The sequence below is a fragment of the Brachyhypopomus gauderio genome, chromosome 17 (genome assembly GCF_052324685.1).
Source record: "Brachyhypopomus gauderio isolate BG-103 chromosome 17, BGAUD_0.2, whole genome shotgun sequence".
Classification (NCBI taxonomy): domain Eukaryota; kingdom Metazoa; phylum Chordata; class Actinopteri; order Gymnotiformes; family Hypopomidae; genus Brachyhypopomus; species Brachyhypopomus gauderio.
The window spans coordinates 5,534,499-5,562,189 of record NC_135227.1 but is presented as its reverse complement, the minus strand read 5'-3'; the positions used below and the strand labels follow the sequence as shown (position 1 = coordinate 5,562,189).

General features: G+C 46.7%; 1 protein-coding gene across 1 annotated transcript; it reads left to right on the top strand.

Moving 5' to 3' along the window:
- Positions 1-5,677: 5,677 nt before the first annotated feature.
- On the top strand, positions 5,678-26,972 carry LOC143481252 (uncharacterized). Its single transcript, XM_076979211.1, has 5 exons — positions 5,678-6,211; positions 16,813-16,894; positions 17,183-17,649; positions 20,815-20,868; positions 25,631-26,972. Exons 1-5 carry the CDS (start codon positions 6,140-6,142, stop codon positions 25,754-25,756), a joined length of 801 nt encoding a protein of 266 aa, XP_076835326.1. The 5' UTR covers positions 5,678-6,139; the 3' UTR covers positions 25,757-26,972.
- The last annotated feature ends 719 nt before the right edge of the window (positions 26,973-27,691 follow it).

The window sequence follows — 27,691 nt, the reverse complement described above, 5'->3', positions numbered from 1 at the left end:
CATGTCTAATATTTCACAGTCTAAAAATAATTACTTTTTTTAATATATATATATAAAAACATTTTGCAAGATTTTATTACTTTACTTTCATATCCCTTGTAAACAGAACAAGCCCCCTTTCCCCAAAAAATTGGTGGTAGATTGACGGAAAAAAAAGAAATGTATAACAATTTAATTTTGTAGATTATGTAGGGTTGTTTATTCCAAAATAATTTTAATGTATGTTCAGAAAATAAATAAGTAGGCCTACTATGAAAATTCAGGTGTTTGTTGTAAAAAGTATGTCTCTGTACTGAGATTCAGGTGTGGTAAAAGGTATCTGTACTCTGATTCAGGTGTGGTAAAAGGTATCTGTACTCTGATTCAGGTGTGGTAAAATGTGTCTGTACTCTGATTCAGGTGTGGTAAAAAGTATCTACTCTCATTCAGGTGTGGTAAAAGGTGTCTGTATTCTGATTCAGGTGTGGTAAAAGGTGTCTGTACTCTCATTCAGGTGTGGTAAAAGGTGTCTGTACTCTCATTCAGGTGTGGTAAAAGGTGTCTGTACTCTCATTCAGGTGTGGTAAAAGGTATCTGTACTCTCATTCAGGTGTGGTAAAAGGTGTCTGTACTCTCATTCAGGTGTGGTAAAAGGTATCTGTACTCTCTCTGTACTGAGGTTTGTGTTTTTTGCGGCAAATGGAAACGAGAGCAGGCAGCCGTGGAGACCACAGGTGCTCTTACTGAGCGTGCTCTGAAATCCCATTCGCTCTTTGCTTGTGTGATTGAGTGGGCTGTGATGTCATATGGATGTGCATCATGTTGCTATGGTGATGGCAATTCAGAGAGCCGGATGATGTTGCACCCTCACGCTGAACCCTCCATATGCAACAGGTTTCTGAATTAGACCTATGCTGCACCAACCTGTTTGTGAAGAATGTTACCAAATGGGCCACGTGTGCTCTTATATTTCAGTGAGACGTGACTCTACCTCGACTGTGGCACAGCTCATTAACTCTGGTCAGGCAGACATTAAAAGTGTTACAGGAAGAGAACTGCAGCTGAAACATTCAGTAAATACAAGACTGGAAAATGAAGACAAATATTTTAAGAAGGGAATACATCAGATACATTTGTGTAGGATTTGTCTGCAAGGTTGTACAGTATGTGTATTGTTTTTGTTTCATTTAGATTTGCCTTCCCTGCTGTATCCGGCACTGCCGCGCTCACATCACTGTTCATGGATGCATTCTTGCATTCTATCATTACAGGATAAACAAATGTGTGTCCGTCAGTGGCGGATAAAGGAGTGATGCTGCCACTCGCCCATCTGTCCTCCGCTTTCAGAAGCCTTTCTGTTCCGTGACGCAAGAAGGAGTGGGAGCAGAGTGCCTCCTGCTCCCACTGAGAGGAGAGAGTGGGCCTCCGACATCTGCCATGAGGAGACGCAGTGGAGCCAGAGGAAAAGTGAGGGGAAGAGTGAGGGGAAGAGTGAGGGGAAGAGTGAAAGGAGAATAAAGGAAAGAGTGAGAGGGGCTCAGCTATTACATTACCATACTATTCCACTTTTGTTGTTTTTGCAAAATTTTATGTGTAAATTAAGATTTTACAGATTTATTACTTTAGTTAGATGACAATCTCTCTCTGTCTTTCTTTGTCTCTGTATTTCTCTCTCTCTCTCTCTCTCTCTCTCACTCACTCACTCTCTCTCTCTGGCTTTCGCTCCTAGTCTCTGCTTGACTTCTGATGCTATATTTAGAAAGCACACTGCCTCCTGATATAAACCTTGATTGCTTTAGCGTTTACTAAATCCAGTTCTCAAGTAACAGGTGACACCCCATTGTTTCATCTTATTGGTCACCTAGCAACCAAAGGGTATAGTTCCAGAGGAAATCAAACCCCAGACACACTCTACCATCATTAAGCACATATTAGTACTCACACACACACACACACACACACACAGACTATGCTGGCTTTTAATGGAACCTTGACACATGAAGCACACGTGAGACATGTTTTTAACATGCAGTTTTTTCTCCTGCACATTGTAATGTATTGTACAGATAATCTTCCCTGTCAGTGGGGCAGAGATGCTTTCTCCCTGTCTCAGGTCAATGACAGGTCATGTCACATTATCCACACCCACATTCCACAACTATGTCATTGTGTGTTGCTCAGAGCAATTTTACATTATCTATCATTTTTTTTTAAACCGAACAACTCCATTATGTGTTTCCATGTCCACCCATGAACTTTAGGCTGAGGTTATTTCCCAAGAGCAGTAAAGTCAGTGTTTTAAAGGCACAGATAGAGTCATGGAGCAATTACATCACAGCTTTTTACCACACATGTCCACATATCACAGTCATGTTGGAAAACTGTGCACTCAAAGAAAGGGCACCTGAGCAGATTACCATTCTGGACCTACTCAGATTTCAGAATATTCACGTTATGTCTGCCCTTTGCACACTTTGAGAACGTTTTCCACTTCACCACTGCTGACATCTTAACTCTTTATGTTCCTCAGATCTTCTAATAAAAATGATAAACAGCTTCTGATACTGAAATTTCCTCTGCTTTCTTCTTCCCTTCCCCAAGCCACGTATCCTGCGCAATGTTCGTTTATGTAACCCAGTCCTCCTTTTAGAGTGTTTGGGGGGGGGGGGGGGCAAAAATAGCCATCTGGTCCTCTAAAAGCATTCTCTCGAACGCAGGACGCCCACACTTTCCGCCAGTGGGTCACTGGGTGAGAGTGGAGGGGAGGCAGCCGGGGACGCAGCCAGCCGGGTGGAGGGCCGTGTGGGCAGCGGGCACCTGGAAAGCAGGGGGCTGTCAGGACAAGTAGGCCGAGGGAAGTTTCTACGGTGGCCCAGAGGGTGCGGTGAGGTCGCCCACTCTATTACATCACTGCTTATTCCTTCTCTCATTGGTGCTGAGGTGGCCTAGAGTGAAAAACGCTCAAACTGACTTCCACATGGAGGCTGGATGTTTCTGGGTGTCTGCGTGAGTGGGATCTGTTAGTCTAAAACAATCTCTGCCTTAGATGCTTTTTGAGCCCTAACTGCCTTAGATGCTTTTTGTGAAAGAGAGAGGTATGAAAGCATGATTGATCTGTTTGATAGCAATGTGTTCTAAAGCATAGGCCAAACAAATGCAGATGTGCAAATGATCAAGCAAGCTGTGATTTTCTGAGACTTTTTACGGTTTATCTGTGCTACACAAATCTTGAAAATCATTTTGTATCTATGAGCATATAAATACAGCACATATAATAAAATTAAGAAAAAACTATATATTTTTCTTACTTTCATTTTTATTTATATTAAAAATTAAATAATTAAATGAATGAATGAATTTATATATATATATATCTATACAACTTGCAGTAACAAAAGCAACAGTCGCAAAATTTAAGACTCAAACTATGGTGCTGTAGTGCCATCTAGTGAGACCTGTTGACCCTAGTTATAGGTAAGATGTCAGTGATTTTTCCCCTTGTTTGTTAGTCATTTTTATTTCTTAAAAAAGTATAAAAGGGTCTGTAGTAAACAACTTCAAATAACATAGAAAATGTAAAAGTTTAGACGTAAACGTGACGTAAAATGTTATATACAGACCACTAGGTGCTAATGGACCGGATATATATATATATATATATATATATATATATATATATATATATATATATATATATATATATATATATATCGACATTATAAAGAACATACATTCAGTCAGCTGAAGTGTGTGTGTGTGTGTCAGTGTGTGTATACAGTATATATATATATATATATATATATATATATATATATATATACTGTATACACACACACACACACACACACTTCAGCTGACTGAATGTATGTTCTTTATAATGTCGATGGCCTATATATTAAATGAGAATGTGTTCAAGACATCATAGGTGACTGTTTTTACAAACATTATTAAAAGAATGGGTCGCTCTTAGGAGCTCACTGAAATCCAGCGTGGAACTGTGATAGGATGCCACCTGTGCAACAAATCCAGTCGTGAAATTTCTTTGTTTCTAAATATTCCAGTCAACTATCAGCTGTATTATAAGAAAATTGGTCTTTGGGAACGACCAACCATGGTTGAGCAGCTGCATCCAAGCCATACATCACCAAGTGCAATGCAAAGCGTCGGATGCAGTGGTGTAAAGTACACCGCCACTGTGTTCTTTGGAGTGATGAATCACGCTTCTCCATCTGGAAATCTGATAGATGAGTCTGGGTTTGGTGGAGAATGGGGTTTGGCCCCTAAGTTCCAGTGAAAGGAACTTTAAATGCTTCAGCATACTAAGACATTTGGGATAATTCCATGTTCCCAACTTTGTCAGTTTGGAGCTGGCCCCGTCCTCTTCCAACATGACTGTGCACCAGTGCACAAAGCAATGACCATAAAGACATGGATGGCAGAGTCTGGTGTGGATGAACTTGACTTGCCTGCACAGAGTCCTGAACTCAGCCTGATAGAACACCTTTGGGATGAATTAGAGCGGAGACTGAGAGCCAGGCCTTCTTGTCCAACATCAGTATGTGACCTCACAAATGTGCTTCTGGAAGAATGGTAAAAAATCCCCATAAACACACTCCTAAACCATGTGGACAGCCTTCCCAGATGAGTTGAAGCTGTTCTATCTGCAAAGGGTGGACCAACATCATATTGAACCCTACGGATTAGGAATGGGATGTCACTTAAGCTCATATGTGAGTCAAGGAAGGTGAGCAAACACTTTTGGCAATATAGTGTATATATGACCATATGTGACATAGAGAGACAGCGCGCGCGAGAGAAAACATTTGTATTTTATATTACCTTCTCCTTTAGTACGTAGAGTAACAATGCCCTCTAGTGGTTATCCGTTACACATTTTTTCTCTGTCGATTTCAAATTCTACAATGTAGTGCTTGGACAAGATTGTTGGTCAGAGGAATTCACGAGGTATCATAAAAACAATTTAGGAATTCAGCAGTCTTGTCCCAGTCAGAGGCATAAACCCATTAAAAATTGTTCTATGGTCAAGTATGAAGGCTTACTTTAAAAGCAGGTCTCTATAAATATCTGGATTTCTGAACTTGTAGTCATCACACAAAATGTAATCACACAAAAAAATCAAAGTATCTGGTTAGTTCCACCCCCCCACACGTAATGTATATTGTGTATATATTGTAATTTGTAAGTATTTACCACTGTGCGTGAGAACATCTCTTGTCAGTAAATATCTCGTCAGTGAACATGTGCGTGGTTGACTCAATACTTTCTTTAGTAGAGAAACAAAAACACATTGTTTGGAGAAATGTGACAAGAATAAAGACGTTCTTGCTTGTAAAAACAACTGTAACAGCTCTCACACTATCTGTGCTCTCTCTTAATGTTAATAGTTCTACTGAATATCATTCGATAAGGGATTTTAATGCGTTTTAACTGCAATCTACTTAAGGACACTCTCTTTTTCGCTATCTGTCGGATTCAGTGGTATTTGTACGCAGCAGTACTATTATTAATAATAAACTAGACTATGTCATTTGACTGAACTTCCTAATTTGCATTAGAATTTCCCCTTTAAGAAGTCATGAAGCCCCTCCCCTTTTTTGACGGAATGACGTCACTCGCCCGAGTAGCCAATAGCGAAGCAGCTTTGGCAGAGCTGCATAAAGTAGTAGGGGATGTGTATCGTGTCCGCGTGCGCGCAGGCGTGCGTGTGTAAGCGTGAGTGAGTGAGTGAGTGAGTGTGAGTGTGAGTGAGTGTGTGGTGCGTTTGACTGAGTGCGGTGGGGAATAGCGGAATAATAATAATAATAAACATTATTAGTTTGCCGTTTAGTAAAGGAGACGCAGCCGCAGTGAAGGGACCAGGTCGGGCTGGTATCTCCAACTAAGTTGGATGGAGTCTGGTGCATTTGTGAAGTAACGAGGAGTTTGGGCTCGTTTCAGCTGCTGCGCTTCTTCATGCTTCTAGATGTTCTCCAACGGCGGTTCCTGACGCTCGCAGCGGTAGTGGCGGGTTCTGCTGGAAACATTGAGAGGAACCACTGAAGGTGGTGAAGTTCTGACTAAACACTCCAACTAGATCTGCCAGACTGGACACGAATGTGTACAGATAGTTTTGAACACAACGAAAAACAAGAGACTCGTCATGATGTTGAAGACCTTGACTAAAAAGCTCAGGAGACATTCTCTCAATGAAATTCAGCCCTTTCAGCTGAAGGTAAGTAACGTTAAAACCTCCACGTTTTGTACAGATCCTCCAGTTTAATCCTCCCTGGTGTCCGAGACTATACAGGATAATGAAGATGAGTTCTGTGTGTTATAAATAGTTGTAGTCTTGAATGTTCACATGAGCATTTCACAAAAGCACTCAAGTTGTTTGGTGAGGCTGTTTTTTCTTGGGTTTCAACAAGTAGGCCTACTTTTCAGACTCCTTCATGTCAAAGTTATATGTGTCACTTTTGTGTGGAGTATTAACTCAAGGTTTTGTTCTTGTGAGTGCCTGGACTTTAACTGTGAAGTTGTATGATGTTGACTCGTATTGCCTCAATCTCAGGAGATTACAGATTGAGGAACACCATGCAAATGCCAATATATTCATCAAACCTCCAGGGTTATTTTGTTCTCTTGGAAAACTAAACGGCCACTCTGTTTCCGAGTCCTTCTCCCTGGCTTTTCCCCAGAAGGGAGCTGTGGTTGTGTTTGTATATTGAAAACATGGCAGACATGAATATGTTTTGAAGTATTGGACCTGCTGGCTAGCAGACCGAGCTCTGCCACTTTCCATCCTGGCCACACAGCTGACGGGCCGTTGAAGTTCCTTTGCATCTGCAGGCCGTTTGTGTTCTTGGGTAGATCCCTCTTTGTGTGAGTCTGAATGCACACAGCCACTTCAATGCTGGCTGCCGTGAACAGTTGATTCGTTACTGTGCCATCATGATGAAAGATGTCAGGAGGATCCCGTGAACCCCGCTGGGCCCTGCAGAACCCCCTCGTACTCTCGGTGACATTGTGTGGGCAAGAAACTTCAACTGTTACAGTTTTGCCTGAGAGGGTTTTGTCCACAGGGTGCACAGGGGAAATAATTACTCTTCACATTTGGGGTTTGAGCCACATCTATTTGGCTGTGAACCACAAAAAAATAAACTAGACATTGTTTTTTTTTTTTGCAAAGTAAGTTGTTTTTTGGTGGCATCCCCATCCGAAGTTAGCACAACGTTACCACAACGTTACCACAACGTTACCACAACGTTTGTATGCGACACCTGGTTTCATGTCGGTTTCTGCTCTACTCTGCGCTCTTTCCTGCACAGAGGCGCACGCAGTGCACGAGCAGTCACACTGATCAAGATCGCAGATGAGGATCACAATTTTAAAGAACTAGTTTGCTTTGGAAATGTTTGAATGTATAAATAATGACTCTAGTCAGGGAGGGAGGTGGGGACATGAAAAGGTTCGTTGTTTTGTCATACCGTTTGTGCTTAATAATCAGATGCTGTGTCCTCTTCACACATGAAGACTCGGTTTGGAGCTGTTTACAAAGGCCCGTGTGTGATCTGCAGTGCAGCCCACAGGTTTGGCCGGACAGACAGAGTTTTGTCTTGTTGTCCTTACACTGTAGCCCGGTTTAACATTACCATGTTTCATCTTCCGAGAAAGGAAGTTCTGAACTTGATTAGGACTTTGATTTAGTGCTGTTTCTACACTGTGTGTAAAGCATATACACCTGGGAGATGACATTGGACCTTCTTGCTTTTATGTTTAAATGTGAGATGGGCCCTAACGTGTGTTTACGCTGTCTCGAAGCTCTTTGGTACGCGGTTGGTGAACATAGTGGCAGGTACTCCACAGACTTCACACCTTCTTTTATGCTGATGATGACGCGAAGCAAATCTAAGCTGATTTATTTATGTCTTTGCTATAACTTATATAAAATACAGACCATTTTAAGAAGATTTCTTAGAATGTGCCCTTTCTAGATAATGCTCAGGTCGTCCTGGGACACAGAACTACACACTTATAAAAATAAACCCAGGGGGGATGTCTATTTGCTGATGAATGTTAAACCAGGGACAATACTAAACTTTTGGCCTTCCAGGACAGGATTTAGACATCCGGTCTAGACCAGTTTGAGCTGTAATGATATAGAAGTGAACAAATCTCACTTGATATGTAGACCACTCAGACAATCGTGTTCTTCTTAGTCTAACAGACTTTGGTAATTGTGTTATTCATAACGCAGGAAGCTAATCAGTATTAGCATGCAAAATCCTTTACATGATTGTAATAAGCCTGTCGTGTCATTCACGCTTGCTTGCTTTGGGATGACCCTCATTGTTGATGCACTGTATGTTCGAAATGGTTCAGAGGGAGAGGTTGTATCATGGCTGCTCTTCCCTAAAGGCAGTGAACACATGCCCTCCTTCAAGTTTGACCCCTTGGGTTGCACTAGCAAATACAATTATGTTAATTGGAGTCCAGGCTAATGTCAGGAATGGCTTTAGTGCTGTTGGAATAATGCTGACCTAGGCTACACATCGGGGTGTGTATGTGTGCATGTGTATATGTATGTATCAGATATGGTCCAGTGGACACGAATGAAATCCTCTACAGCTGTGTTGTATTCATAATCTACAGGGTGCGTGCACGTAACACGTGAACTGTTACGCACACCCATGCCAACCTTTCCTCGAGGGCCAACGCTTCAAACAGGGAGCTCCTGACTCTGGAAAAGGTGGAGGAATGGAAATGAAACATACAGACAAGAATTAATTATAAATACATACTTATTTTTACTCACCCCTGTGCATACACACACTCTCTCTCTTTCTTTCTCTCTCTCTCTCTCTCAGCCTCTCTCTCTCTCTGCCATATGGCCCTAAGGCGTGTTGTGTTTGTGTGGGCTCAGCCCAGTGTTTATAGTGTACCTTCCTGTGTTTGAGTGGGTCAGTGTACTGATGCCTTTACCAGGAAAACAATTTTTAATGGGTCTATGCCTCTGTGCTCACTGCAAGATGGCAGTGACACTCTCGGCTTGTCCGAGGGTTGACCTGTCAAAGGGTCAAAGTTTAACCCATGCTGTGCATTTCATTTTTTATTCTTTGCCAAGAAGAAAATGTCTGCTTATTGTATTATTAGTTAAATCTTAGAGAGATTAAAAACATAGACTTTCCATGGAGTTCAAATAAACCGTATAATGAAAATGTCGGTCACATCGGTGGACAGTACATTAGAAGTTGCTGGGAAGGCTTTGGTTAAAGTGTCATGAAGCTTGTGAATAATTGGCAGTGCTTCACACTCAAAATGAGTGCGTTCATTGTGCTGTGAATCATGGACTTAAATCCCACTGGCACGCCACAAGCCGTTTATGAAGTGTTTGCTTTTACATGAGCCAAGCGGAAAAACACAGGAAATTCCAGCCAAGTATCATCTGCATGTTGTCCACGGACTTAATCTAAAAGTGCGTTCAGAAAATATAAAAAATACCCATATGCAACAGCAAAGAAACCTTTTCGTCAGTGGCAAAACCCCCATGTTGTGGCTCTGGTGTACGTGTACTAAGAGGGCTGGTTTTGGGCTGGACACTGGTGGAGAGAGCCTGTGGTGGTCCAGGGTTCTGCGCTGATTGGAGCAGGCCTGCTGGACGCTGCCTCTTTCATTCAGAACAAACCCGTGGGCCAACACCACGTCCTGCAGGGCGTAGCAAACGAAACGAGAAGCAGAATTATATTAAACTGGGCCTGCAGTTCCCAAGAAGAGTTGGATGTTGTGAGTTTAGAGGAAGACGAGTTCTCCATGAGATTTTAGTGATCAGTGCTTCACGTTCTCCTTAAGCCAAAGCCAGCTCCAATTTTAGGTTCCTTCACGGGTGTATTTGGAATTGGTAAGACTGATCAGGACAACCACACACTTTACTCCTCACCATGAAGCATTAAGTGCCCCAGCAAACTCAGGCAGACTGTGTGCAGACCGTATGACTGTATGGTCTGGTACATCATGCAGCCAGATGTGTATCGTGTGAGGCGTCGTCCCGGGCTCAGGGCAGCACACTCGGCCGGCTGCTGCTTCCTGTGGTCTACTCATTCTTGTGCTGGTTCATCTCGGCTCATTTCTCTCGTCATCCTCGTATTTCCTGTACATCCCCTCATTCGGTTTGACGATTTTCTTACCGCTGTCAATTCAACAGCACGAAAATAATTTCGTAGTACGTCAGAAATAATTTTAGTAGCATGAATATGGGAAATCCATTTTCAGCTTAGAACGGTACTGAAACTTGATACGTGTGCATGTGCTGCCTGGGGTGCAGTGATTTGTGATGTCCTTCTGCAAGGGTTTCTACTCTCACTCCCTTGATTATAGACCAACTGGGCACGGTCCTGTTTATAGACTGCCCCATATTTATAGACTGCCCATATTCATAGACCGCCCCCGTGTTTATAGACCATTTTGTTTATAGACCGCCCCATGTTTATAGATCATCCCATGTTTATAGACCATCCCACGTTTACAGACCGCCCCATATTTATAGACCACCCCTCATAACCGTATTTTATTCTGGGTGTAGAGCTTGTCCAGGCTTTTCACTAACCGCACTTTGATAATCTGTGCTATTGTAGAAACATGCCTAGTGTAGACTGGTAATGATTATGGTAGGCCTACTGTAATTCACACATAGTTCATGAATGGTGCCAGAGGCAAATTCAGGCTGGTTACACTTTAAAGGAGAAAGGTGTTTATTATTAGCACATTAGGTTCATTTATTAAGCCCCTTCTTGTTCTTACTATCCTAAGAGTTCAGTGTCGTCCCTAAGTGTCTTTACGAATGTATAGAACTGAATATGTTGCTATTACTATAGTTCCAGCAACATATTCAGGTTCATGTGTTTTGGTGGACCGGGCCTGGGAGTGAGGCTGTCCTGCAGCAGGACACTGGTCACCCCGTCCCTACACCTCCTAGACCTCCCTACACCTCCCTACACCTCCTACACCTCCCTACACCTCATAGACCTCCCTACACCTCCCTACACCTCTCTACACCTCCTAGACCTCCCTACACCTCCCTACACCTCCTACACCTCCCTACACCTCATAGACCTCCCTACACCTCTCTACACCTCTCTACACCTCCTAGACCTCCCTACACCTCCCTACACCTCCCTACACCTCATAGACCTCCCTACACCTCCCTACACCTCCTAGACCTCCCTACACCTCATAGACCTCCCTACACCTCCCTACACCTCCTAGACCTCCCTACACCTCTCTACACCTCCTACACCTCTCTACACCTCCTAGACCTCCATACACCTCCTAGACCTCCATACACCTCCTACACATCCTACACCTCCCTACACCTCCTAGACCTCCCTACACCTCATAGATCTCCCTATACCTCCCTACATCTCATAGACCTCTCTACACCTCCTGCACCTCCTAGACCTCCCTAGACCTCCTAGACCTCCCTAAACCTCCTAGTCCGGTGTGTGAGGGGAGGTCATGATTCCTCTCCTTCATGTCTGAGTGTTGATGTGAGTCATGGATCACACGGTGTTGTGCAAGCAGGTATAGGCTAAAAGGCCAGCGTCACTGTCTTTCAAACATTTACTCATGCATGTGGGTTTTAGAGGGAAAGTGAAAGACTGCAGGGTTAAGGGTGTGGAAGCAGACCTGAAACCATGTTTACACTTACAGCTGTTTGCTCTTATCCAGAGCACATTGCATGTTTATCAGCATGACCATACACACACTCCCTGGGTACTGAACCCATGACCCTGGTGTTACCAACACCACGCTCCACCTGCTCTACCGGGCCAGTTACATGTTTACTTTACAAATTTATTACCCTCTGAAACTCAAATAGTATGTAAAGGTTTGTCTGTTTGTGTGTGTGTGTGTGTGGGTGTATTCTCTTGTAAAATGTACTCAAGAGGCAGAGTTCCTTGTTGCTATGGCCACACACATGCACTCTCCTTGACACATGCACACACGTTGGTCACGATGGTAGAGACGCCTTCCAAGCCAAACTGTTTAGCAGATGGCTTAGCTAGAACATGTTTCTTTACAGTGCAATGCACTAATCGGTACTACTGAACCCAAGAACCACTTCTTCTGTTGTGTGTGTGTGTGTGTGTGTGTGTGCATGCGTGTAGTTTGGGCTTCTGTTGGATGTGTGTTTGAGTATCAGTGTCAGTAAGGTGAAGAATTGCCACACAAGACTGACCCTTGACCATCATCACATCAGTAAGTCCCCGTGTGGACCAAGCCGATATCACGGACATATACGCTCATACACGCACCACAGTCCCACACTCCCCCTCCTCACGGTCTCATAGTCTTTAATCCATCACAGCTGGCCCGAAATCTACAACCCTTTCTGATGAGATGAACCACTCTGAAAATCCATCATCAGTAGTGTAACTGCTTCCTACACACCCCACACCCAAACAACTGGGCTCTATTACACACACACACTCGCTCACTCGCATACACACAAGGGAGGTTCTGTGGGTTACTATCTTACTGGAAAGCATGCCAGAGAGGGTAAAATATCCACAATCTTATATTATTTACCATTTGCACTTACATTATATAGATGATGTTCTATATAATGTCATTTGTTTGCATAGACTGTTGATATATGTAAATCTTAGATGATGTCTGGTCTGTATTCTTAAGGTGCTTAAGAGGATCTCGAGAACAAAAACAATTCTTTTCAAATCAGTATATAGACATCACCTTTTGACATCACCTTAAATGTCATCATTTGTTTATACTTTATGGGTGTATTATCATACCCATCCTCTAGTGTGGAGTAAGTCTGCCCATATTTAATTTAAGACATTGAGCTTGAACACAGTGCGGAGCACTTCATCTAGCCCGCTTCGCCTCATCTGGCCCGCTTCGCCTCGTCTGGCCCGCTTCGCCTCGTCTGGCCCGCTTCGCCTCGTCTAGTCCCCCTCACCCCGTCTGGCCCCCCTCACCCCGTCTGGCCCCCCTCGCCCCGTCAGGCCCCCCTCGCCCCGTCCGGCCCGCTTCACCCCGTCTGGCCCGCTTCACCTCGTCTGGCCCGCTTCAGCACACTGCTGTGAGCACAAAGCCAACCCACTACATCACACATGCACTGCTGGTCAATTCCAACGTGCCTTAGTGTGTATTTGGAAACCCTGACCTGAGCCCAGCTAGAACTAGAACCCGGGTCAGTGATGTAGGATGGGTCTTCACTACATGGATTACCTTCAGCAGTTTCATCTCAGTAGTTTCACATTTGTGGTCGTCATCGTGTAAGTTGCATAATACTACCAACATTCACTCTTTGACTTCATGCATCTCCAAATGTAATCGATATACTATTCTCACACATGGAAGTTGTGAAATGAGTGTGTTAATCTTGTAGATGTGTTATCTCCAATCTGGCACGCTTCATAGCAGAGATGTTTCGACGGGGAGGGGGGGGGGGCAGAGGCAGGTGGTAGACTAGTTCATCATGTTTTCAGAACAAGTAGGCAAATTATACTGACTGCTGTACTGCCCATGCAAATAGGACCTGTGAAGATTAACCAAACAGTCAATCATGATTGTAACCTCCTAGTAGTGGAGCTTCTAACGCCCCATCTACCAGGAGACGTCCTGCTTGCTTTGGCTCCCTTGTGATGTTTTCGTCTGGTTGTTAGTTTTAAAGTTCGAGGAAATGCCTGTTTGTTCAGTGATGCCTGGGGCTGTGTATGACCGAGCACTCTTAAGGGTGAGAGTGATATTAGATATAAAGGATGAGAGTGAAGTTAGATGAGGGTGATAAAGCTCTCAAACATATCAGCCATTGCACCCTAGTGTACCTTTGCAGTCCTGGTGAGGCACTTCACTCCAGGTTTCAGTTAGATGGTCACGATCTCTTAACGGCCAGAGTTATTGTCTCCGGTCTGCTGGTCAGAGACCCATAGCCAGTGGTATCAGAATATAGGTAAACGGATGTTTAAAGAGGTTTTATATGATGAGCCTGGCGTGTCAGTACACCTGATTATGCAGGTCCATGTCAGTATGAGACTAATCTGTCTTACTCATGCAAGACTTACTGGTTCTTAGGCGTATGGGTCAACGTCTGCTCAACTGGCACTTCAGGAAGCTGCCTTCATTTTGCTAGACGCACACACACACACACACACACACACTGACCTTGTGCAGTGCGTTCTTCACTCTAGGAAATCTTACACCCCTAAGATCCTCCACAGAGCTACAGGCTTCCTCCAGACTCGGGCACTGAAACGTGGGCAGGAAATCGATACCGTGATCACTCAGGTTCTCTCGTGCCACCACCTCTATGACGCAGGACTGCGCTGTCGGTTTATCCCAGTTCCCCACAGGTTTGGGCTTTTTTGACAACAGAAGGGAAATATAATTGAGATGCTTGTATTACAAACAGAAGTATTGGATCAGCTACACTCTGAGATTGCTTCAGCTGCAGCATAGCAAGAAACGCGAATGTTAAAAAAAAAAAAACTGCTTCAAGTGGGTGGTGTAAAACTAAATAAGGAAGTATGAAGTGAGGTTCATCTGAGTCTCATTACTAAGTATTTAAAATGGTATGCAAATATGCCATGTATGCTGAGACGTTTTTTTGTATGCGTTCATTGATACCCTGTAAAACACTCCTGTAACAGAAACAGTGTTGCTAGAAAGATGAATTTGACCTAGAGGAAGATGTGACTACATCATGGAGGATTTAAAGCCTGGACTGCGGAGACGCACTGCATGCCCAGACCTCCGTGTCTAGGTCCAGCTCCAGGAAACCCAACAGCAGGTGCTACGCCAGGCATGCATGTGGAATTTGGGTGTCTCAGAGTAGATGGCCGTCTTGATTGGTTACCACACATTTGCTGGTCCATGAGGAGTATGTGTTAACACACACACACACATACACACACACACACACACACACATACACACACGCTCCGACACTATTGTCCTCCCATCTGGGGACCGTTCCCTGGGAAACAGGCCCCTGTGGTGCCAGAGTATTTGGTGGTTACTGCATTGTGTGTGTGTGTGTGTGTGTGTGTGTGTGTGTGTGTGTGTGTGTGTGTGTGTGTGTGTGTGTGTGTGTTAAGGTTTCATTGTTAACCTGAATTATAGGGCATGTCGTTTTACACCTGGACAAAATGTCTTAGAATCCAGACATATTTTTTCCTTTTTTGAGTGAGCTCAGGAAATGTGAAGTCTGAAGCGAATGTGGTGATCATCCGACAGCACCAGCTTCATCCAGTGTTGGACCACCGGTTCTTCTCCAGTGTGTGCTGAGGTGTTTTCAGTCACGTCGAGCTGTTCTGCATAGGCTCCAGGACCTCCATTAGAGAAGCGACCTGAAACTTCTTGCTCATCGTTGGGAGTTTCACGTCGGCCGGGGAGCAGAGATATTCGGAGGACCTGCTGATCTGCATAGGGGGTGATTTCAGCCATCAGAACCTGCTAATGCTCCTCAGGGTTTCAGTGAGGGGTGAACAGGAATTCTGTGTCCTCACGTGCCCTCGTGTTTATACGTTACATGCCGAAAGATTCGGCTCTGACCTGGAGTGGCTGGAGTTGACATACATATTGTACATGTTGCACGTAGTCGCACTTTTACTCCTCTTCCCGGCGGAGGTGAGGAGTGGTTTCTGTGGCCGAAAATGGCCGACTGTTTCACCCGGGGTGGACGTCCTCTCTCGGGGCTCCGGAGTTGAAGTGTATTTTTGCTTATTCTCCCCAACCCAGAAAGAAGGGCCCGTTCTTTTATTCATGCACCCTCTCCTACTCCTTCTCCCTCTCTCTCTCTCTCTCTCTCTCTCCTTCTCTCTGGGTCTTTCTGTGTCTCCTTCCCTTTCTTTCCCACATTCTCACTGGTTGTTTGCTCAACGAGAGGTTGAAGAGAGGTGTGTGTGTGTGTGTGTGTGTGTGTGTGTGTGTGTGTGTGTGTGTGTGTGTGTGTGTGTGTGTGTGTGTGTGTGTGTGTGTGTGTGTGTGAGGGAGAGAGAGCGTGTGTGTGCAACCGTGTGTGCGTGCGTGTACTTGAGAACAGATGGCAGCTGGTTGGCCTGGCTGAGGAAAGGTAATTACTGTGCACTGGGTTACTTAACTCTTTAGAGTAGAGCTCTTTTCTCCCCCTCCTTTTTGCGCTCTCTCTCTCTCTCTCTCTCTCTCTCTCTCTCTCTCTCTCTCTCTGCCTTTGTGTCTGTTTTTCTGTCGTGTTCCATCTTTCTCTAAGGGGTTTTGCTCTTAAAGGAACTGTTTTGGCTGTGAGAATGAGCAGACACAAACACACGGTGAGAGAATGCAGCCGAGCGTAGCTCCCCATACCGGCCTGGCTCTTACAGCTCTCCAACTACCGGGAGCCACTGTCCTTATTTTCAGTAGAACCTTAATACATTTCAGCTTTTTGAAACTGCCGTTCGCTGTCAGGGCCTTGCTTTGACCTCTTTTGATCCCTGTCAGATGTCAGTGTACACTGTTGTCACACTCTGGCCGTGCGTGTTAAAGTGCCGTCGGAGTCGTGCGTGCTCCTTCGTCTCTGAGCCCTTCGCTCTGCGTCCCGTTCCAACTTTGTTTCTTCTGTCTCAAAGAGTAAATGAAAAAACCATCTGACGGATCATTTCCTGATGGGCTGAAGTGTGATGTTGGTGTCGGAGCTGCCGTCGGAAAACAGATGTGAGGCAGGGCCTGTGTGAATCTGTGTGTGTGTGTGCTGTAGGAGGGGTGACTGTTTGTCCACCTGCCCCTGCATGTGGGGTCCACTTCATCATGACTCGGGACGGGCCAGCCGCGTGTAAACTGTGCACCACTTTCCCAACACAGATTTCCTACCACGGCAGCGAGGAAGGAGGGGAGAGTGATTACTCCGAGGAAGAAAACCAGGAGCTGGCCCAGATCGACAGAGGTACGTGTGCGCACTTGCGTTTTATTACTTCTTAATCACAGCCATAAATTGTTTTGTCTGTTCTTCTCAAAGTTCCCTTTTCTCATAGTCCCGCCTCAATACCGTGCGGCTACACGGGTTCGCCGAAACGTGTGGCCTCCAGACTTATTAAGAATTAACCTTACTTTGACCTGAGCTGTAATTCTAGACTTTGTGTGAGCGCAATCAATACAGCATTACATCAGCCCATTGTCAAAAGTAACCGGGAGCTGAGAGAGCTGTAAACTGACCCCGCCTGCCGTCCCGCAGAGCGCAGGAGGAACTGCGTCCTGACTCCCCTGGCCACCAGCCAGCAGCACAACCAGGCTCTGCTCTCGCCGGCCCACCTGAGGCACCTGCGTCTGCTCCTGGAGCCCCCGCTGGACCGCCACAGCTCCGAGGAGGAGCTGGAGCGCATCGCCGGAGCCGCCGGGCCCGACGCCGGCCGCAAGTGGGCCCGGCACGCCGACCTGAGCAGCGCCTCCAGCGACGAGGAGGTGAAGGACCTGTGCGAGACGCCCACCGCCCGCCTGCGCGCCTCCTCGCCCGGCCCCTTGCTCTTCAGCTCCTCCCCGCCCCGGGGCCTCAAGGCCCCGCCCACCGGCGCCGCCCGCCTCGCCTCGCGGCCCATAATCCTTAGTCACTTCGAGCAGCCCGCCATGCCCTACTGGAGGCACCGGCCAGCGTCGGCGGGAGAGCAGGGCCGGCCCAGCCTGGACCTGGAGAAGATGCAGCAGGTTAGGACCCACGTTTCTTAGGCCCGGTTAGGGGATCGTGTTACGGAGTATGCGTAAACACTGATGGTGTGTCAAAGGTGTGGTTTACCTGACCTGCAGGTACGGTCGCGTGAAAGACGAAGTAAACCCTTTTTGAATTCTATGTTTCTATTGCATTCATGCTAAAAATGATCTCGTCCTTAGCAGGTTTGAAAATTAGGTATAACCTCCACATGACGGTGCAGTACACCAGTACTGAATCCGTAGGGATCTACGAGTATTGCCACCTCTATATAAGCACATTTAGCTGACCACAGTTTGCTGGTCTGGAGCGTTCAGGTGTGTGTTGACACAAAACCACAGAGGAGAGAAGATAAGAGAAGCTGCTGTTTCTGCCCACCAATCTGTGAAGAGTTTTAAGGCCATTTCCAAACAATTTGAAGTCAGTTATTTTACTGTGAGAAGGATTATTCTCAGGAGGGGATGTCCCCGTCACCCCAACATCAGACTGAGCTACAGCTACCAGCTACAGCTCACACTCAGGTAGCACATTCATAAAAGACTGATCAAGTATGGCTTGTTTGGAGGAGTTGCCAGGATCAAAGCTCTTCTTTCTACAAATAACATGGTAGCATGGCTTGCAGAGATGAATGTGAACAACGGTACCTGGAACACCATCCTTTGGACGCAAGGGACCCAAGTGGAGATGTTAGGCCATTATTCATAGTGTCACTTTGGTGAAACACCGAAGCAGCATCTCAGCACAAGTACTCCAGTCCAACGGTGAAAGGGTGATGCTTTGATGATGTTTACAGTCACAGTATCTGGGCACCTTGGAGCCATCGAGTTCTCAGTATAGCAAAGTATTCTACAGTATGACTCCATCTACCTGACCGCTAAACCGTCCAAGCGCACCAGCAAATCTACAACAGAATGACTGAAAAAGAAAAGAATCCAGGTGTTTCCGGGACCAGGTCAAAGTCCGGACCTCCGCCCAGTTGTCCAGACCTCCACCCAACTGAAGGGCTGTGGAAGGACCTTCTGAGAGAAGAAGAGCACGAACGAACGTCCACAAACCTCAACGATCTGAAGCAACGTTGTGAAGAAGAGTAGCCCGAAACACCTCAGGAATGACGAGAGACTGATCATCATGGAGAGAACGATCACTTCAGGTTGTTACTGTTGAAGGTGGTTTTGTTGGTTCATGCAGTCTTCTCACAAGGCTTATCCATTCTGAGAGATCATCTCTTCTTCATCTGAGGTTCTATCTGCCTAATTATGACCTGCTAAGGTACAGATGATTTTATGTATGTCCTGATATGTAAACCATAGAATGCAAAAAGGGTATTTTGTTTTTCTCATGACTGTTTACTAATGCCATGATTTACCTAAATGCATTAACATAATTATTGATAAATGGAATCTAGTATGACTTTATACCTAGCAGTCAGTATGTGTTTTCAAAAATACTTCATTGCTGACATCTTAGCAATGTCAGTAATTGCTGACTTAAACCTCTTACGGTTTCACTGTCCTTTTCTATGAAAACACTACATGAGATGACCTGACTATTGAAACTAATATTGACAACTGAACTACCTGTTGAAATGGCAAAAAAATCATTGTTTAAAATGGCAGCTCAGGTGGTTAATAATGGAGACGTATTAATGATGATTTCATTGCTTTTGAATTCAGTGAAGCTTTCAGACTTGGGGTTCATATATGTGCATCACATGGACCTCACCATTTTCTCTGCTGTTCATTATACTGCAGTGTATTCAGACACCATGGTCCCGACCACCACTCTGTGTTTCCTGGGTGGCCAGATTTGAAAGGGCTGACACAAACACACACACACACACACACACACACACACACACACACACACACACACACACACACACACACACACACACACACACACACACACACACACACACATTAGGCCCTTGTGCCAGCCACCTCAAGAGAGAGAGGAACGGATGACAGATGTCGGTTCACCCCTCCCAGTCCCCTTTTCCTCCACGAGGAGCCAAGCTAGATTCTGTATGCATCCGTGTGTGTGTGTGTGTGTGTGTGTGTGTGTTTGTGAATGTGTGCCTGTATGCATGTGAAAGAGTGAAAAATGACTGAGAGAGAAGGAGACTGTCCATGCAGCCAACAGCCATTTGTAATAGTTCCTTGGCCAGCCCAGTGGTGTTGTCTTGCAATGGAGAGCAGGCTGTATGGAGAATGTGGAGAGGGAGAGACACAGGGAGGGAGGGAGGGAGCGAGAGAGGGAGGGAGGGATGGGGGGAGTTCAGAGAGGCATCGTACTGAGGGCCTCCATATGTCTAGGGTTGTGTGGCGAGGGCAGATTATGAGAGGCAGCAGGGTAGTGTGTGTGAGTGAACCAGCACTCGCTGGAGTGGACTGGGAGGTGTTGGAGGGAACGCAGCATGGGCCGAGCTCAAGCGGCCGCCAGACGCTCCTCTTGGTTTAACCCTTCGCCGACCGAATCCCACAGGGCCTCCTACCTCCTCTGCTCGGCCACCATTTTGTCTAAGCTTTTTCCCGCCCTTTCTGGTCTTCCTTCCTAGTTGTGTTTCGCCACCTTTACACAAACGGGTAATAGATGTTGATCGTGTGTCACTGTGGCAACAGATGCCGCACATTTAGGGTTCTGACCCGTATTGGGGCGGTGGTCATACACGGCTGCCCAGCTCCCCTTCATTGCCGTAATCCTTACAGTCTAATCCAGAGCCATATGCCCATGCTCATATGCAGCACACAGGGGGGGTCCACTTATCGTTTGGGCTTTATGAAAAGTTTTGATGACCAATGTCAAAACCAGACCAGGACAGTTGGATGAACAGCATCTCGGACCCAGAGGACTTTTCTGTGACGTTTTCATGATGTTTTGTGTCCGAGGGAGATGGTGTCGGTGCAGCAGATGTGAGGTTCTGCCCACCTTTGGGTCTTCAGACATGCTGGTTCTGCAGTACATGGCGCCCCGTTGCATAAAGGCCCATTAGCTGCAATATCGAACTGTAGCAGTGCAGTGAGAGCAGGGGGTGTGTGGTGTGAGGTGGAGCACCTCCGCCCGCCAGAGCTGGTGAGGTGCGGGACGAAACGGCACCGTCGGCCCGGGGAAGGAGGCCGGGCTGGATCTCCATGTCAATATTCTCCCTTGGTTTTGTATTCCAGAAAATGCTCCTGAAAAAGAACTGTGGTGGAAAAACAAGAACCATCAAGATCCGGGTGAGTGAACACAGTCCAACCGCATCTTCACAGTGCCGCTAACGCTGAGCTTGAAGTGTTTTGCCTTCTAAGAATGTGACGTCACGGTGTCGAGGTTCTCAGGTCAGAGTGGAACATAACAGGAAACGTTATTTATATTTTAGGACGCAGTTTAATCATCATCAGAGAATCATGGCCGCTGAAGAGTGTTCACCAAGTTTGTTTGTTTTTTTTTTTTTTTGGTTATATGCGCTAGTGACTAATGCAGATCTGGGTGAGTCAGAACACACCCACTGACCCTGCAACTCTCAGAACCGCAGCTCCCCCGTCAGGTCAGAAAGACGGAGGTGGGCGTAGCGAACGGCGTCTTACGTCACTGTCGCCGTGGCACCTACTCCCCTTCCTGTCGAGCACGGCGGAGGAATGGAGGTGCACACGTGACCACCAGAGGATGGGGATCAGGCTGCTGGAGACCGAGAAATAAGAAAGACGCGCGTTTGTGTGTGAACGAAAGCCGAGAAAACGTCCTGCCCCGTGTTGCTGGAGCTGCACTCTAGAAAGAGACTCGGGCCTCTGTGAGTGCCTGCATGGCCACACGCTCTTTGAACTCTGAACTCTCGTCTCCCGTGTAAGTCACGGCCGTTGGTGCTCTCCGCTAATCGGCTTAAAACTTAATTGTTGTGTAATAGCCTTTCTCCTCTGCACATCCAAGAACCTCCATTTCATCTACGAGGGATTGAATGTCCTCTTTATTCGATTAAGGTAAAGGGGAGAAGAGGAACAAGTGATGGAGAGAGCTCTGGTGTGCGTGTGTGTGTGTGTTAGGATGAAGTCATTTTCCATTTATAGAGTGCCTGCTGTTGCAGGATCTGTGCTCTATAGACATAGAGAGAAACACGGAGACATGATGGATGTTCACTTTCTCACTCCCTTTTTGTGGTGTACAGTCTCATTTAGTCAAGTAGATTGCTTCCAGTACTGAGATGATGACCTGTTGGGTCTGTAGTTTTTTTTATTAAAGTGGGTATGTGCAATACTGTGTGTTGTCCAGGTATCCTCCGTCTCTTGTGTCCTGTTACTGTCCTCTGCACCCTCTTTCCATGTCCAAAAAGTCACACTCAAGTACCTTTGTAACCTGAACAACAGTTAGTGGAAAAGCAAGCTGGTAAATGGACGTATCTAGAACAGCAAGGTGCATGAATTCCTTAGACATTTCATGATTTTGTTGACCTAATCGCATGTATGGAGATTAGATTCACATGAATCTTTATTCTGCCTTAATGGGTTAACACCACGCTTTGAATCAAATAAAAACCTCTACCTCACAGAAGAGCAACATTTTGGGCATGTCGAGGTTCAGATCTTTTAATGTAATCTTGCAGATTCCCGTTTTGAAATAACCCTTGAAGGTGGTATTCATAGGTCATACATGCGTAGGCTGAAGGGTCCCAAAGGTTTAACTGAATATGGTGAGAAGACGTGGTACCATGGTAATAAATACCTTGATAATTTATTTGATATCTGAGATGCAGTATTTTTGTTTAGTTTCCCTGTCCAGAACTGGATCCGGATCATGCCGCTCTAAAGTAAACAAGTGAAATTGAGGAGGCCTGTTTGGTTAGACAGAACACAGAGCCGTCTGTCACAGGAGAGAGAACCACATCTGTGCAGGGAAGACCTCCATCTTTGCGCTCCTCACCCGAGAGCAGAGCCCACGTGATCCCCCGTACTCCCACACGGAGTAGATCCTCACCCGAGAGCAGAGCCCACGTGACCCACCGTACTCCCACACGGAGTAGATCCTCACCCGAGAGCAGAGCCCACGTGACCCCCCGTACTCCCACACGGAGTAGATCCTCACCCGAGAGCAGAGCCCACGTGACCCCCCGTACTCCCACACGGAGTAGATCCTCACCCGAGAGCAGAGCCCACGTGACCCCCCGTACTCCCACACGGAGTAGATCCTCACCCGAGAGCAGAGCCCACGTGACCCCCCGTACTCCCACACGGAGTAGATCCTCACCCGAGAGCAGAGCCCACGTGACCCCCCGTACTCCCACATGGAGTAGATCCTCACCCGAGAGCAGAGCCCACGTGACCCCCCGTACTCCCACACGGAGTAGATCCTCACCCGAGAGCAGAGCCCACGTCACCCCCCGTACTCCCACACGGAGTAGATCCTCACCCGAGAGCAGAGCCCACGTGACCCCCCGTACTCCCACACGGAGTAGATCCTCACCCGAGAGCAGAGCCCACGTGACCCCCCGTACTCCCACACGGAGTAGATCCTCACCCGAGAGCAGAGCCCACGTGACCCCCCGTACTCCCACACGGAGTAGATCCTCACCCGAGAGCAGAGCCCACGTGACCCCCCGTACTCCCACACGGAGTAGATCCTCACCCGAGAGCAGAGCCCACGTGACCCCCCGTACTCCCACACGGAGTAGATCCTCACCCGAGAGCAGAGCCCACGTCACCCCCCGTAGTCCCACACGGAGTAGATCCTCACCCGAGAGCAGAGCCCACGTGACCCCCCGTACTCCCACACGGAGTAGATCCTCACCCGAGAGCAGAGCCCACGTGACCCCCCGTACTCCCACACGGAGTAGATCCTCACCCGAGAGCAGAGCCCACGTGACCCCCCGTACTCCCACACGGAGTAGATCCTCACCCGAGAGCAGAGCCCACGTGACCCCCCGTACTCCCACACGGAGTAGATCCTCACCCGAGAGCAGAGCCCACGTGACCCCCCGTACTCCCACACGGAGTAGATCCTCACCCGAGAGCAGAGCCCACGTGACCCCCCGTACTCCCACACGGAGTAGATCCTCACCCGAGAGCAGAGCCCACGTGACCCCCCGTACTCCCACACGGAGTAGATCCTCACCCGAGAGCAGAGCCCACGTGACCCCCCGTACTCCCACACGGAGTAGATCCTCACCCGAGAGCAGAGCCCACGTGACCCCCCGTACTCCCACACGGAGTAGATCCTCACCCGAGAGCAGAGCCCACGTCACCCCCCGTACTCCCACACGGAGTAGATCCTCACCCGAGAGCAGAGCCCACGTGATCCCCCGTACTCCCACACGGAGTAGATCCTCACCCGAGAGCAGAGCCCACGTGACCCCCCGTACTCCCACACGGAGTAGATCCTCACCCGAGAGCAGAGCCCACGTGACCCCCCGTACTCCCACACGGAGTAGATCCTCACCCGAGAGCAGAGCCCACGTGATCCCCCGTACTCCCACACGGAGTAGATCCTCACCCGAGAGCAGAGCCCACGTGATCCCCCGTACTTCCACACGGAGTAGATCCTCACCCGAGAGCAGAGCCCACGTGATCCCCCGTACTCCCAACACGGAGTAGATCCTCACCCGAGAGCAGAGCCCACGTGATCCCCCGTACTCCCACACGGAGTAGATCCTCACCCGAGAGCAGAGCCCACGTGACCCCCCGTACTCCCACACGGAGTAGATCTGGAGAAAGTGCTGCGTCACCACCGAATCACACACAACCATTTCCTGTATGGAAGGGAAGTGCTCTACAGTTGCTAATTTTAGAAAGTGTCCCCAGGCCGTGGAAAGAAGGAGCTTGATTTTGTCTTATTCCAGCATTAATTATTAATATATGGAATTGTCATTTTTAACCATTTGCTGACTTGTTTCCAAATACATTTTCAAGTATGTTAAATTCTGTTAATATTTCTGCAGTTTGGTGTTGTTTTATTTGTTCTTATCTGCCTGCTTCATGTAGCTGTTTGCCTTGGCCAGTGACTGAGTACTCTCGTCTGAAGGCATTCACAGTGCCACACAAGGCACTGACAGAATCAGGCGGGATCAGGTTTTAGGTGTAGTTAAATATAATGCTAAATGTTAATGGGTGGTTCATGTTCTCAAACATTGAGTCCAGCAAAACAAAACGAGAGCCTTGATAAATTAATTTATTGCACTTCCTTACAGGACCAATAACAACCAAAATATATCTTATTCTTCTACCATTCTGTCATTCCTAAATAATATATGCATAAAGTAGACATATTGCATTATACATGTAATAGAATAAATAAATGAAATAAATTAATAAATAAATGAAAATCAAGTTGCCTTAAAAATCCATAATTCACTATACATTTTTCAGTATTTTCTTGAAGATAAATCTGTTTTAGATATGATGATGCGGTTTCAACAAGGCAAATGTGAAATCCAGATGTGGGAATTCAGATTTCCACAAAACTCTTCACGACTAGAGTTCTGTCAGACGTGCTTTTAATTTCTGACTAACAAACCTAAAAAGTAATTTAATTGGAGTGTAAGTGGTAGGTTGTGAGTTTAAGGGGAAGGAGGGGCTTATAAAGAATATGCAAATATAGAAAGTAAATATCAACATGGAAAGCACAAGGCTAGACATGTTGGTCATTTTAGAAATCGTTAGGCCTTGAACGAGGACATGGCGGGAAGAAGGACATAGGGCCATGTTTGCACAGAACCCCAAACCAGCGTTGCTGTTGTGTTTATCCTGTAAGAGTACAAACGTGCTAATGTAGTCTTGAATGAAGAACAGCATCGGTGGCTGGATAGACCATGCTCTTTGGAGATCTTGAAGATCAGGTAGGATAGACCATGCTCTTTGGAGATCTTGAAGATCAGGTAGGATAGACCATGCTCTTTGGAGATCTTGAAGATCGGTCAGGATAACTGGAATTAACTGTGGTTTCCTTTGCTCTGGCCCCGTTTTGATTGCCGTCTATTTTGCCTGCTAACGGCGTCTTCTCTCTCCTCCACAGAACCTGAGCGCTAGCCGCCACCCCCCCAGATACTCCTACGATCCCTCCAGCTTCGCCTTCCGCTCGCTGGGCGCCGCCCCGCCACGCAGCCCCGTGCCCCCCAGGGAAGAGCCGTCCTGCGCCTGAGGGAAACCACGTCTGAGCCGCAGGCTGACGGACCCCTGCTTCCCACGTTAGGACGAAGGCAAATGTTATTGTCCCGAACAAAGTCCCCGTGTTGCGAGCTGTTCGTGAAAATAGACAGGCAACGCAGTCCTGCGCCATCGTACCCCGTCTAGCTCTCTGACCTTATCTCAGGAAACGCGTTTAGACACGGCCATAGTCACTGCACTAAACTACAAATGACCTTATGACCTTTATTGAGAAAACCAGCATCGTTAGTCCAGTGGCTCGTAGACGAGGCCGTACACGTGGCCACCTATCGTCGGTTCAGGCATGAGCCTGTTTCGTTACCGTTTGACCACATGCATCTTGACATATTAAAGATCAGGGTCTTGAACAAGTGTTTGGTTGCTCCTTGGGGAATGAAGTTATGGGATGGGTGTCTTTCTGCGTGCTGTTAACTTGAAAGGTACGACCATCCACATGAGCGTAGAAGCATTCATGAGGAGACAGAACTGGGCAATAATCACACGTCAAAGAAATTTCTACTTTTAAGGCGTCATGATCCACCACCTGTAACATCGATTACGTGGTATGATTGTGCCATCTGAAGATCGAGACTCTCCGGCGTCCGCCTCAGTGCTTGCCTCGTGAATACCCTACTTTGACAAGAAGTAAATGTCTTGAATGGCGACACGTTTCAGACAAGTGTTTCATCAGATGGAAGTCGATGAGCGTAGTCGATAGAAACGTGCCTCAACACGGTGGGCTGTGGTGTATATGATCCTTGGCCATGTTTGATTGCGTTTGGACCATGTATAGTTACCAAAGTACCAAAGTCGATAAGTAATCTACATGTTTCTGCACCCTTCAATTCTCAAATTGATTGTTTTGGTAAACACCAATATTGGATATGAAACATGTTATTGTGTGCAGTATATTGCATAAGTAATCACATTGTGTAAGATTAATGTTTTAATTAACTGTATACTGTATTCAACAGAAGATAGCTAACCTGCTAAATGTAGCCTACACTTATAGAGATCGATGTTTTTCAAAGCATAGGATAACAAGAAACTTCATTTCGGTAATGGATTCCATAAGTATCATCTAGGTATCCATGTGTAATAAATATGATGTACACCTGCAGGTTGGACAGTATAAACATGTTTGTAACATGTATGAAACATGTGCTTCTCTTTCACCCATGTGTGAGAAATAAACAGCACTTGGGTCCAATGCCGTGGACTTTGTACGTCTCACTTTTACTTAGGATCACATTTTGGCCTGTGTGATACTCACTTTTATTCATCAGTATCACATTTTGGCCTGTAGCTCTTCTTGAATGGCCTCTCAGAACACCCATACTTACCTCACTGTCTGATCACCATACCTCATTTTACCTCATTTGTAATAAGAGTACTATCTGTCCAGCTGTAAAGCCTGGGGTGGGTGGAGAGAAACAGCCATGTGTGTCATCTGAGCTCTTTGTGTGGGTTCGGTGCTTCAGCTTGGGCCGGGTTCTGGTAGTTGAGGCTTCGGTCACCCAGTCCTTCCGGGCTTAGTCAGGGTTCATGCAGCCTGTGACCGTCCAGAACCGTGTCCTGGTGGGACACTGTGAGCTGAGGCCCGAACGCGTTTCCTCACAGGTCCCAGGGAACACCACCGGCATCATGTGACCAGGTTCGTGACCTCATGAGTGTGTGAACGTTGGTCTGCTTTCCATGACCGCATTCTTCGATCATAATGATCATAATGAGGGTGTACAACACAAAGATGACTGCGTGTGTGTGTGTGTGTGTGTGTGCGGACACTACGTGGGAGCCCGCCAGCTTCTGCACGTTACACACCCTGGAGCTGCAGGCTGGGTGGGGCCTGGTCCGCTCCCACAAGCCGGGCCGTGCCAGCTCCCAAAACGAGTGCTAAGCCGAGTACGTTTGCTGATGAGACCGCGGAGGC

Excerpts from the sequence above, each read along its gene's own strand:
- LOC143481252 (XM_076979211.1), top strand. The coding sequence starts at position 6,140 with ATGATGTTGAAGACCTTGACTAAAAAGCTCAGGAGACATTCTCTCAAT. Across the intron at positions 6,212-16,812 it reads TTCAGCCCTTTCAGCTGAAG|ATTTCCTACCACGGCAGCGA; the intron begins GTAAGTAACGTT and ends TTCCCAACACAG. Across the intron at positions 17,650-20,814 it reads ACCTGGAGAAGATGCAGCAG|AAAATGCTCCTGAAAAAGAA; the intron begins GTTAGGACCCAC and ends TTTGTATTCCAG.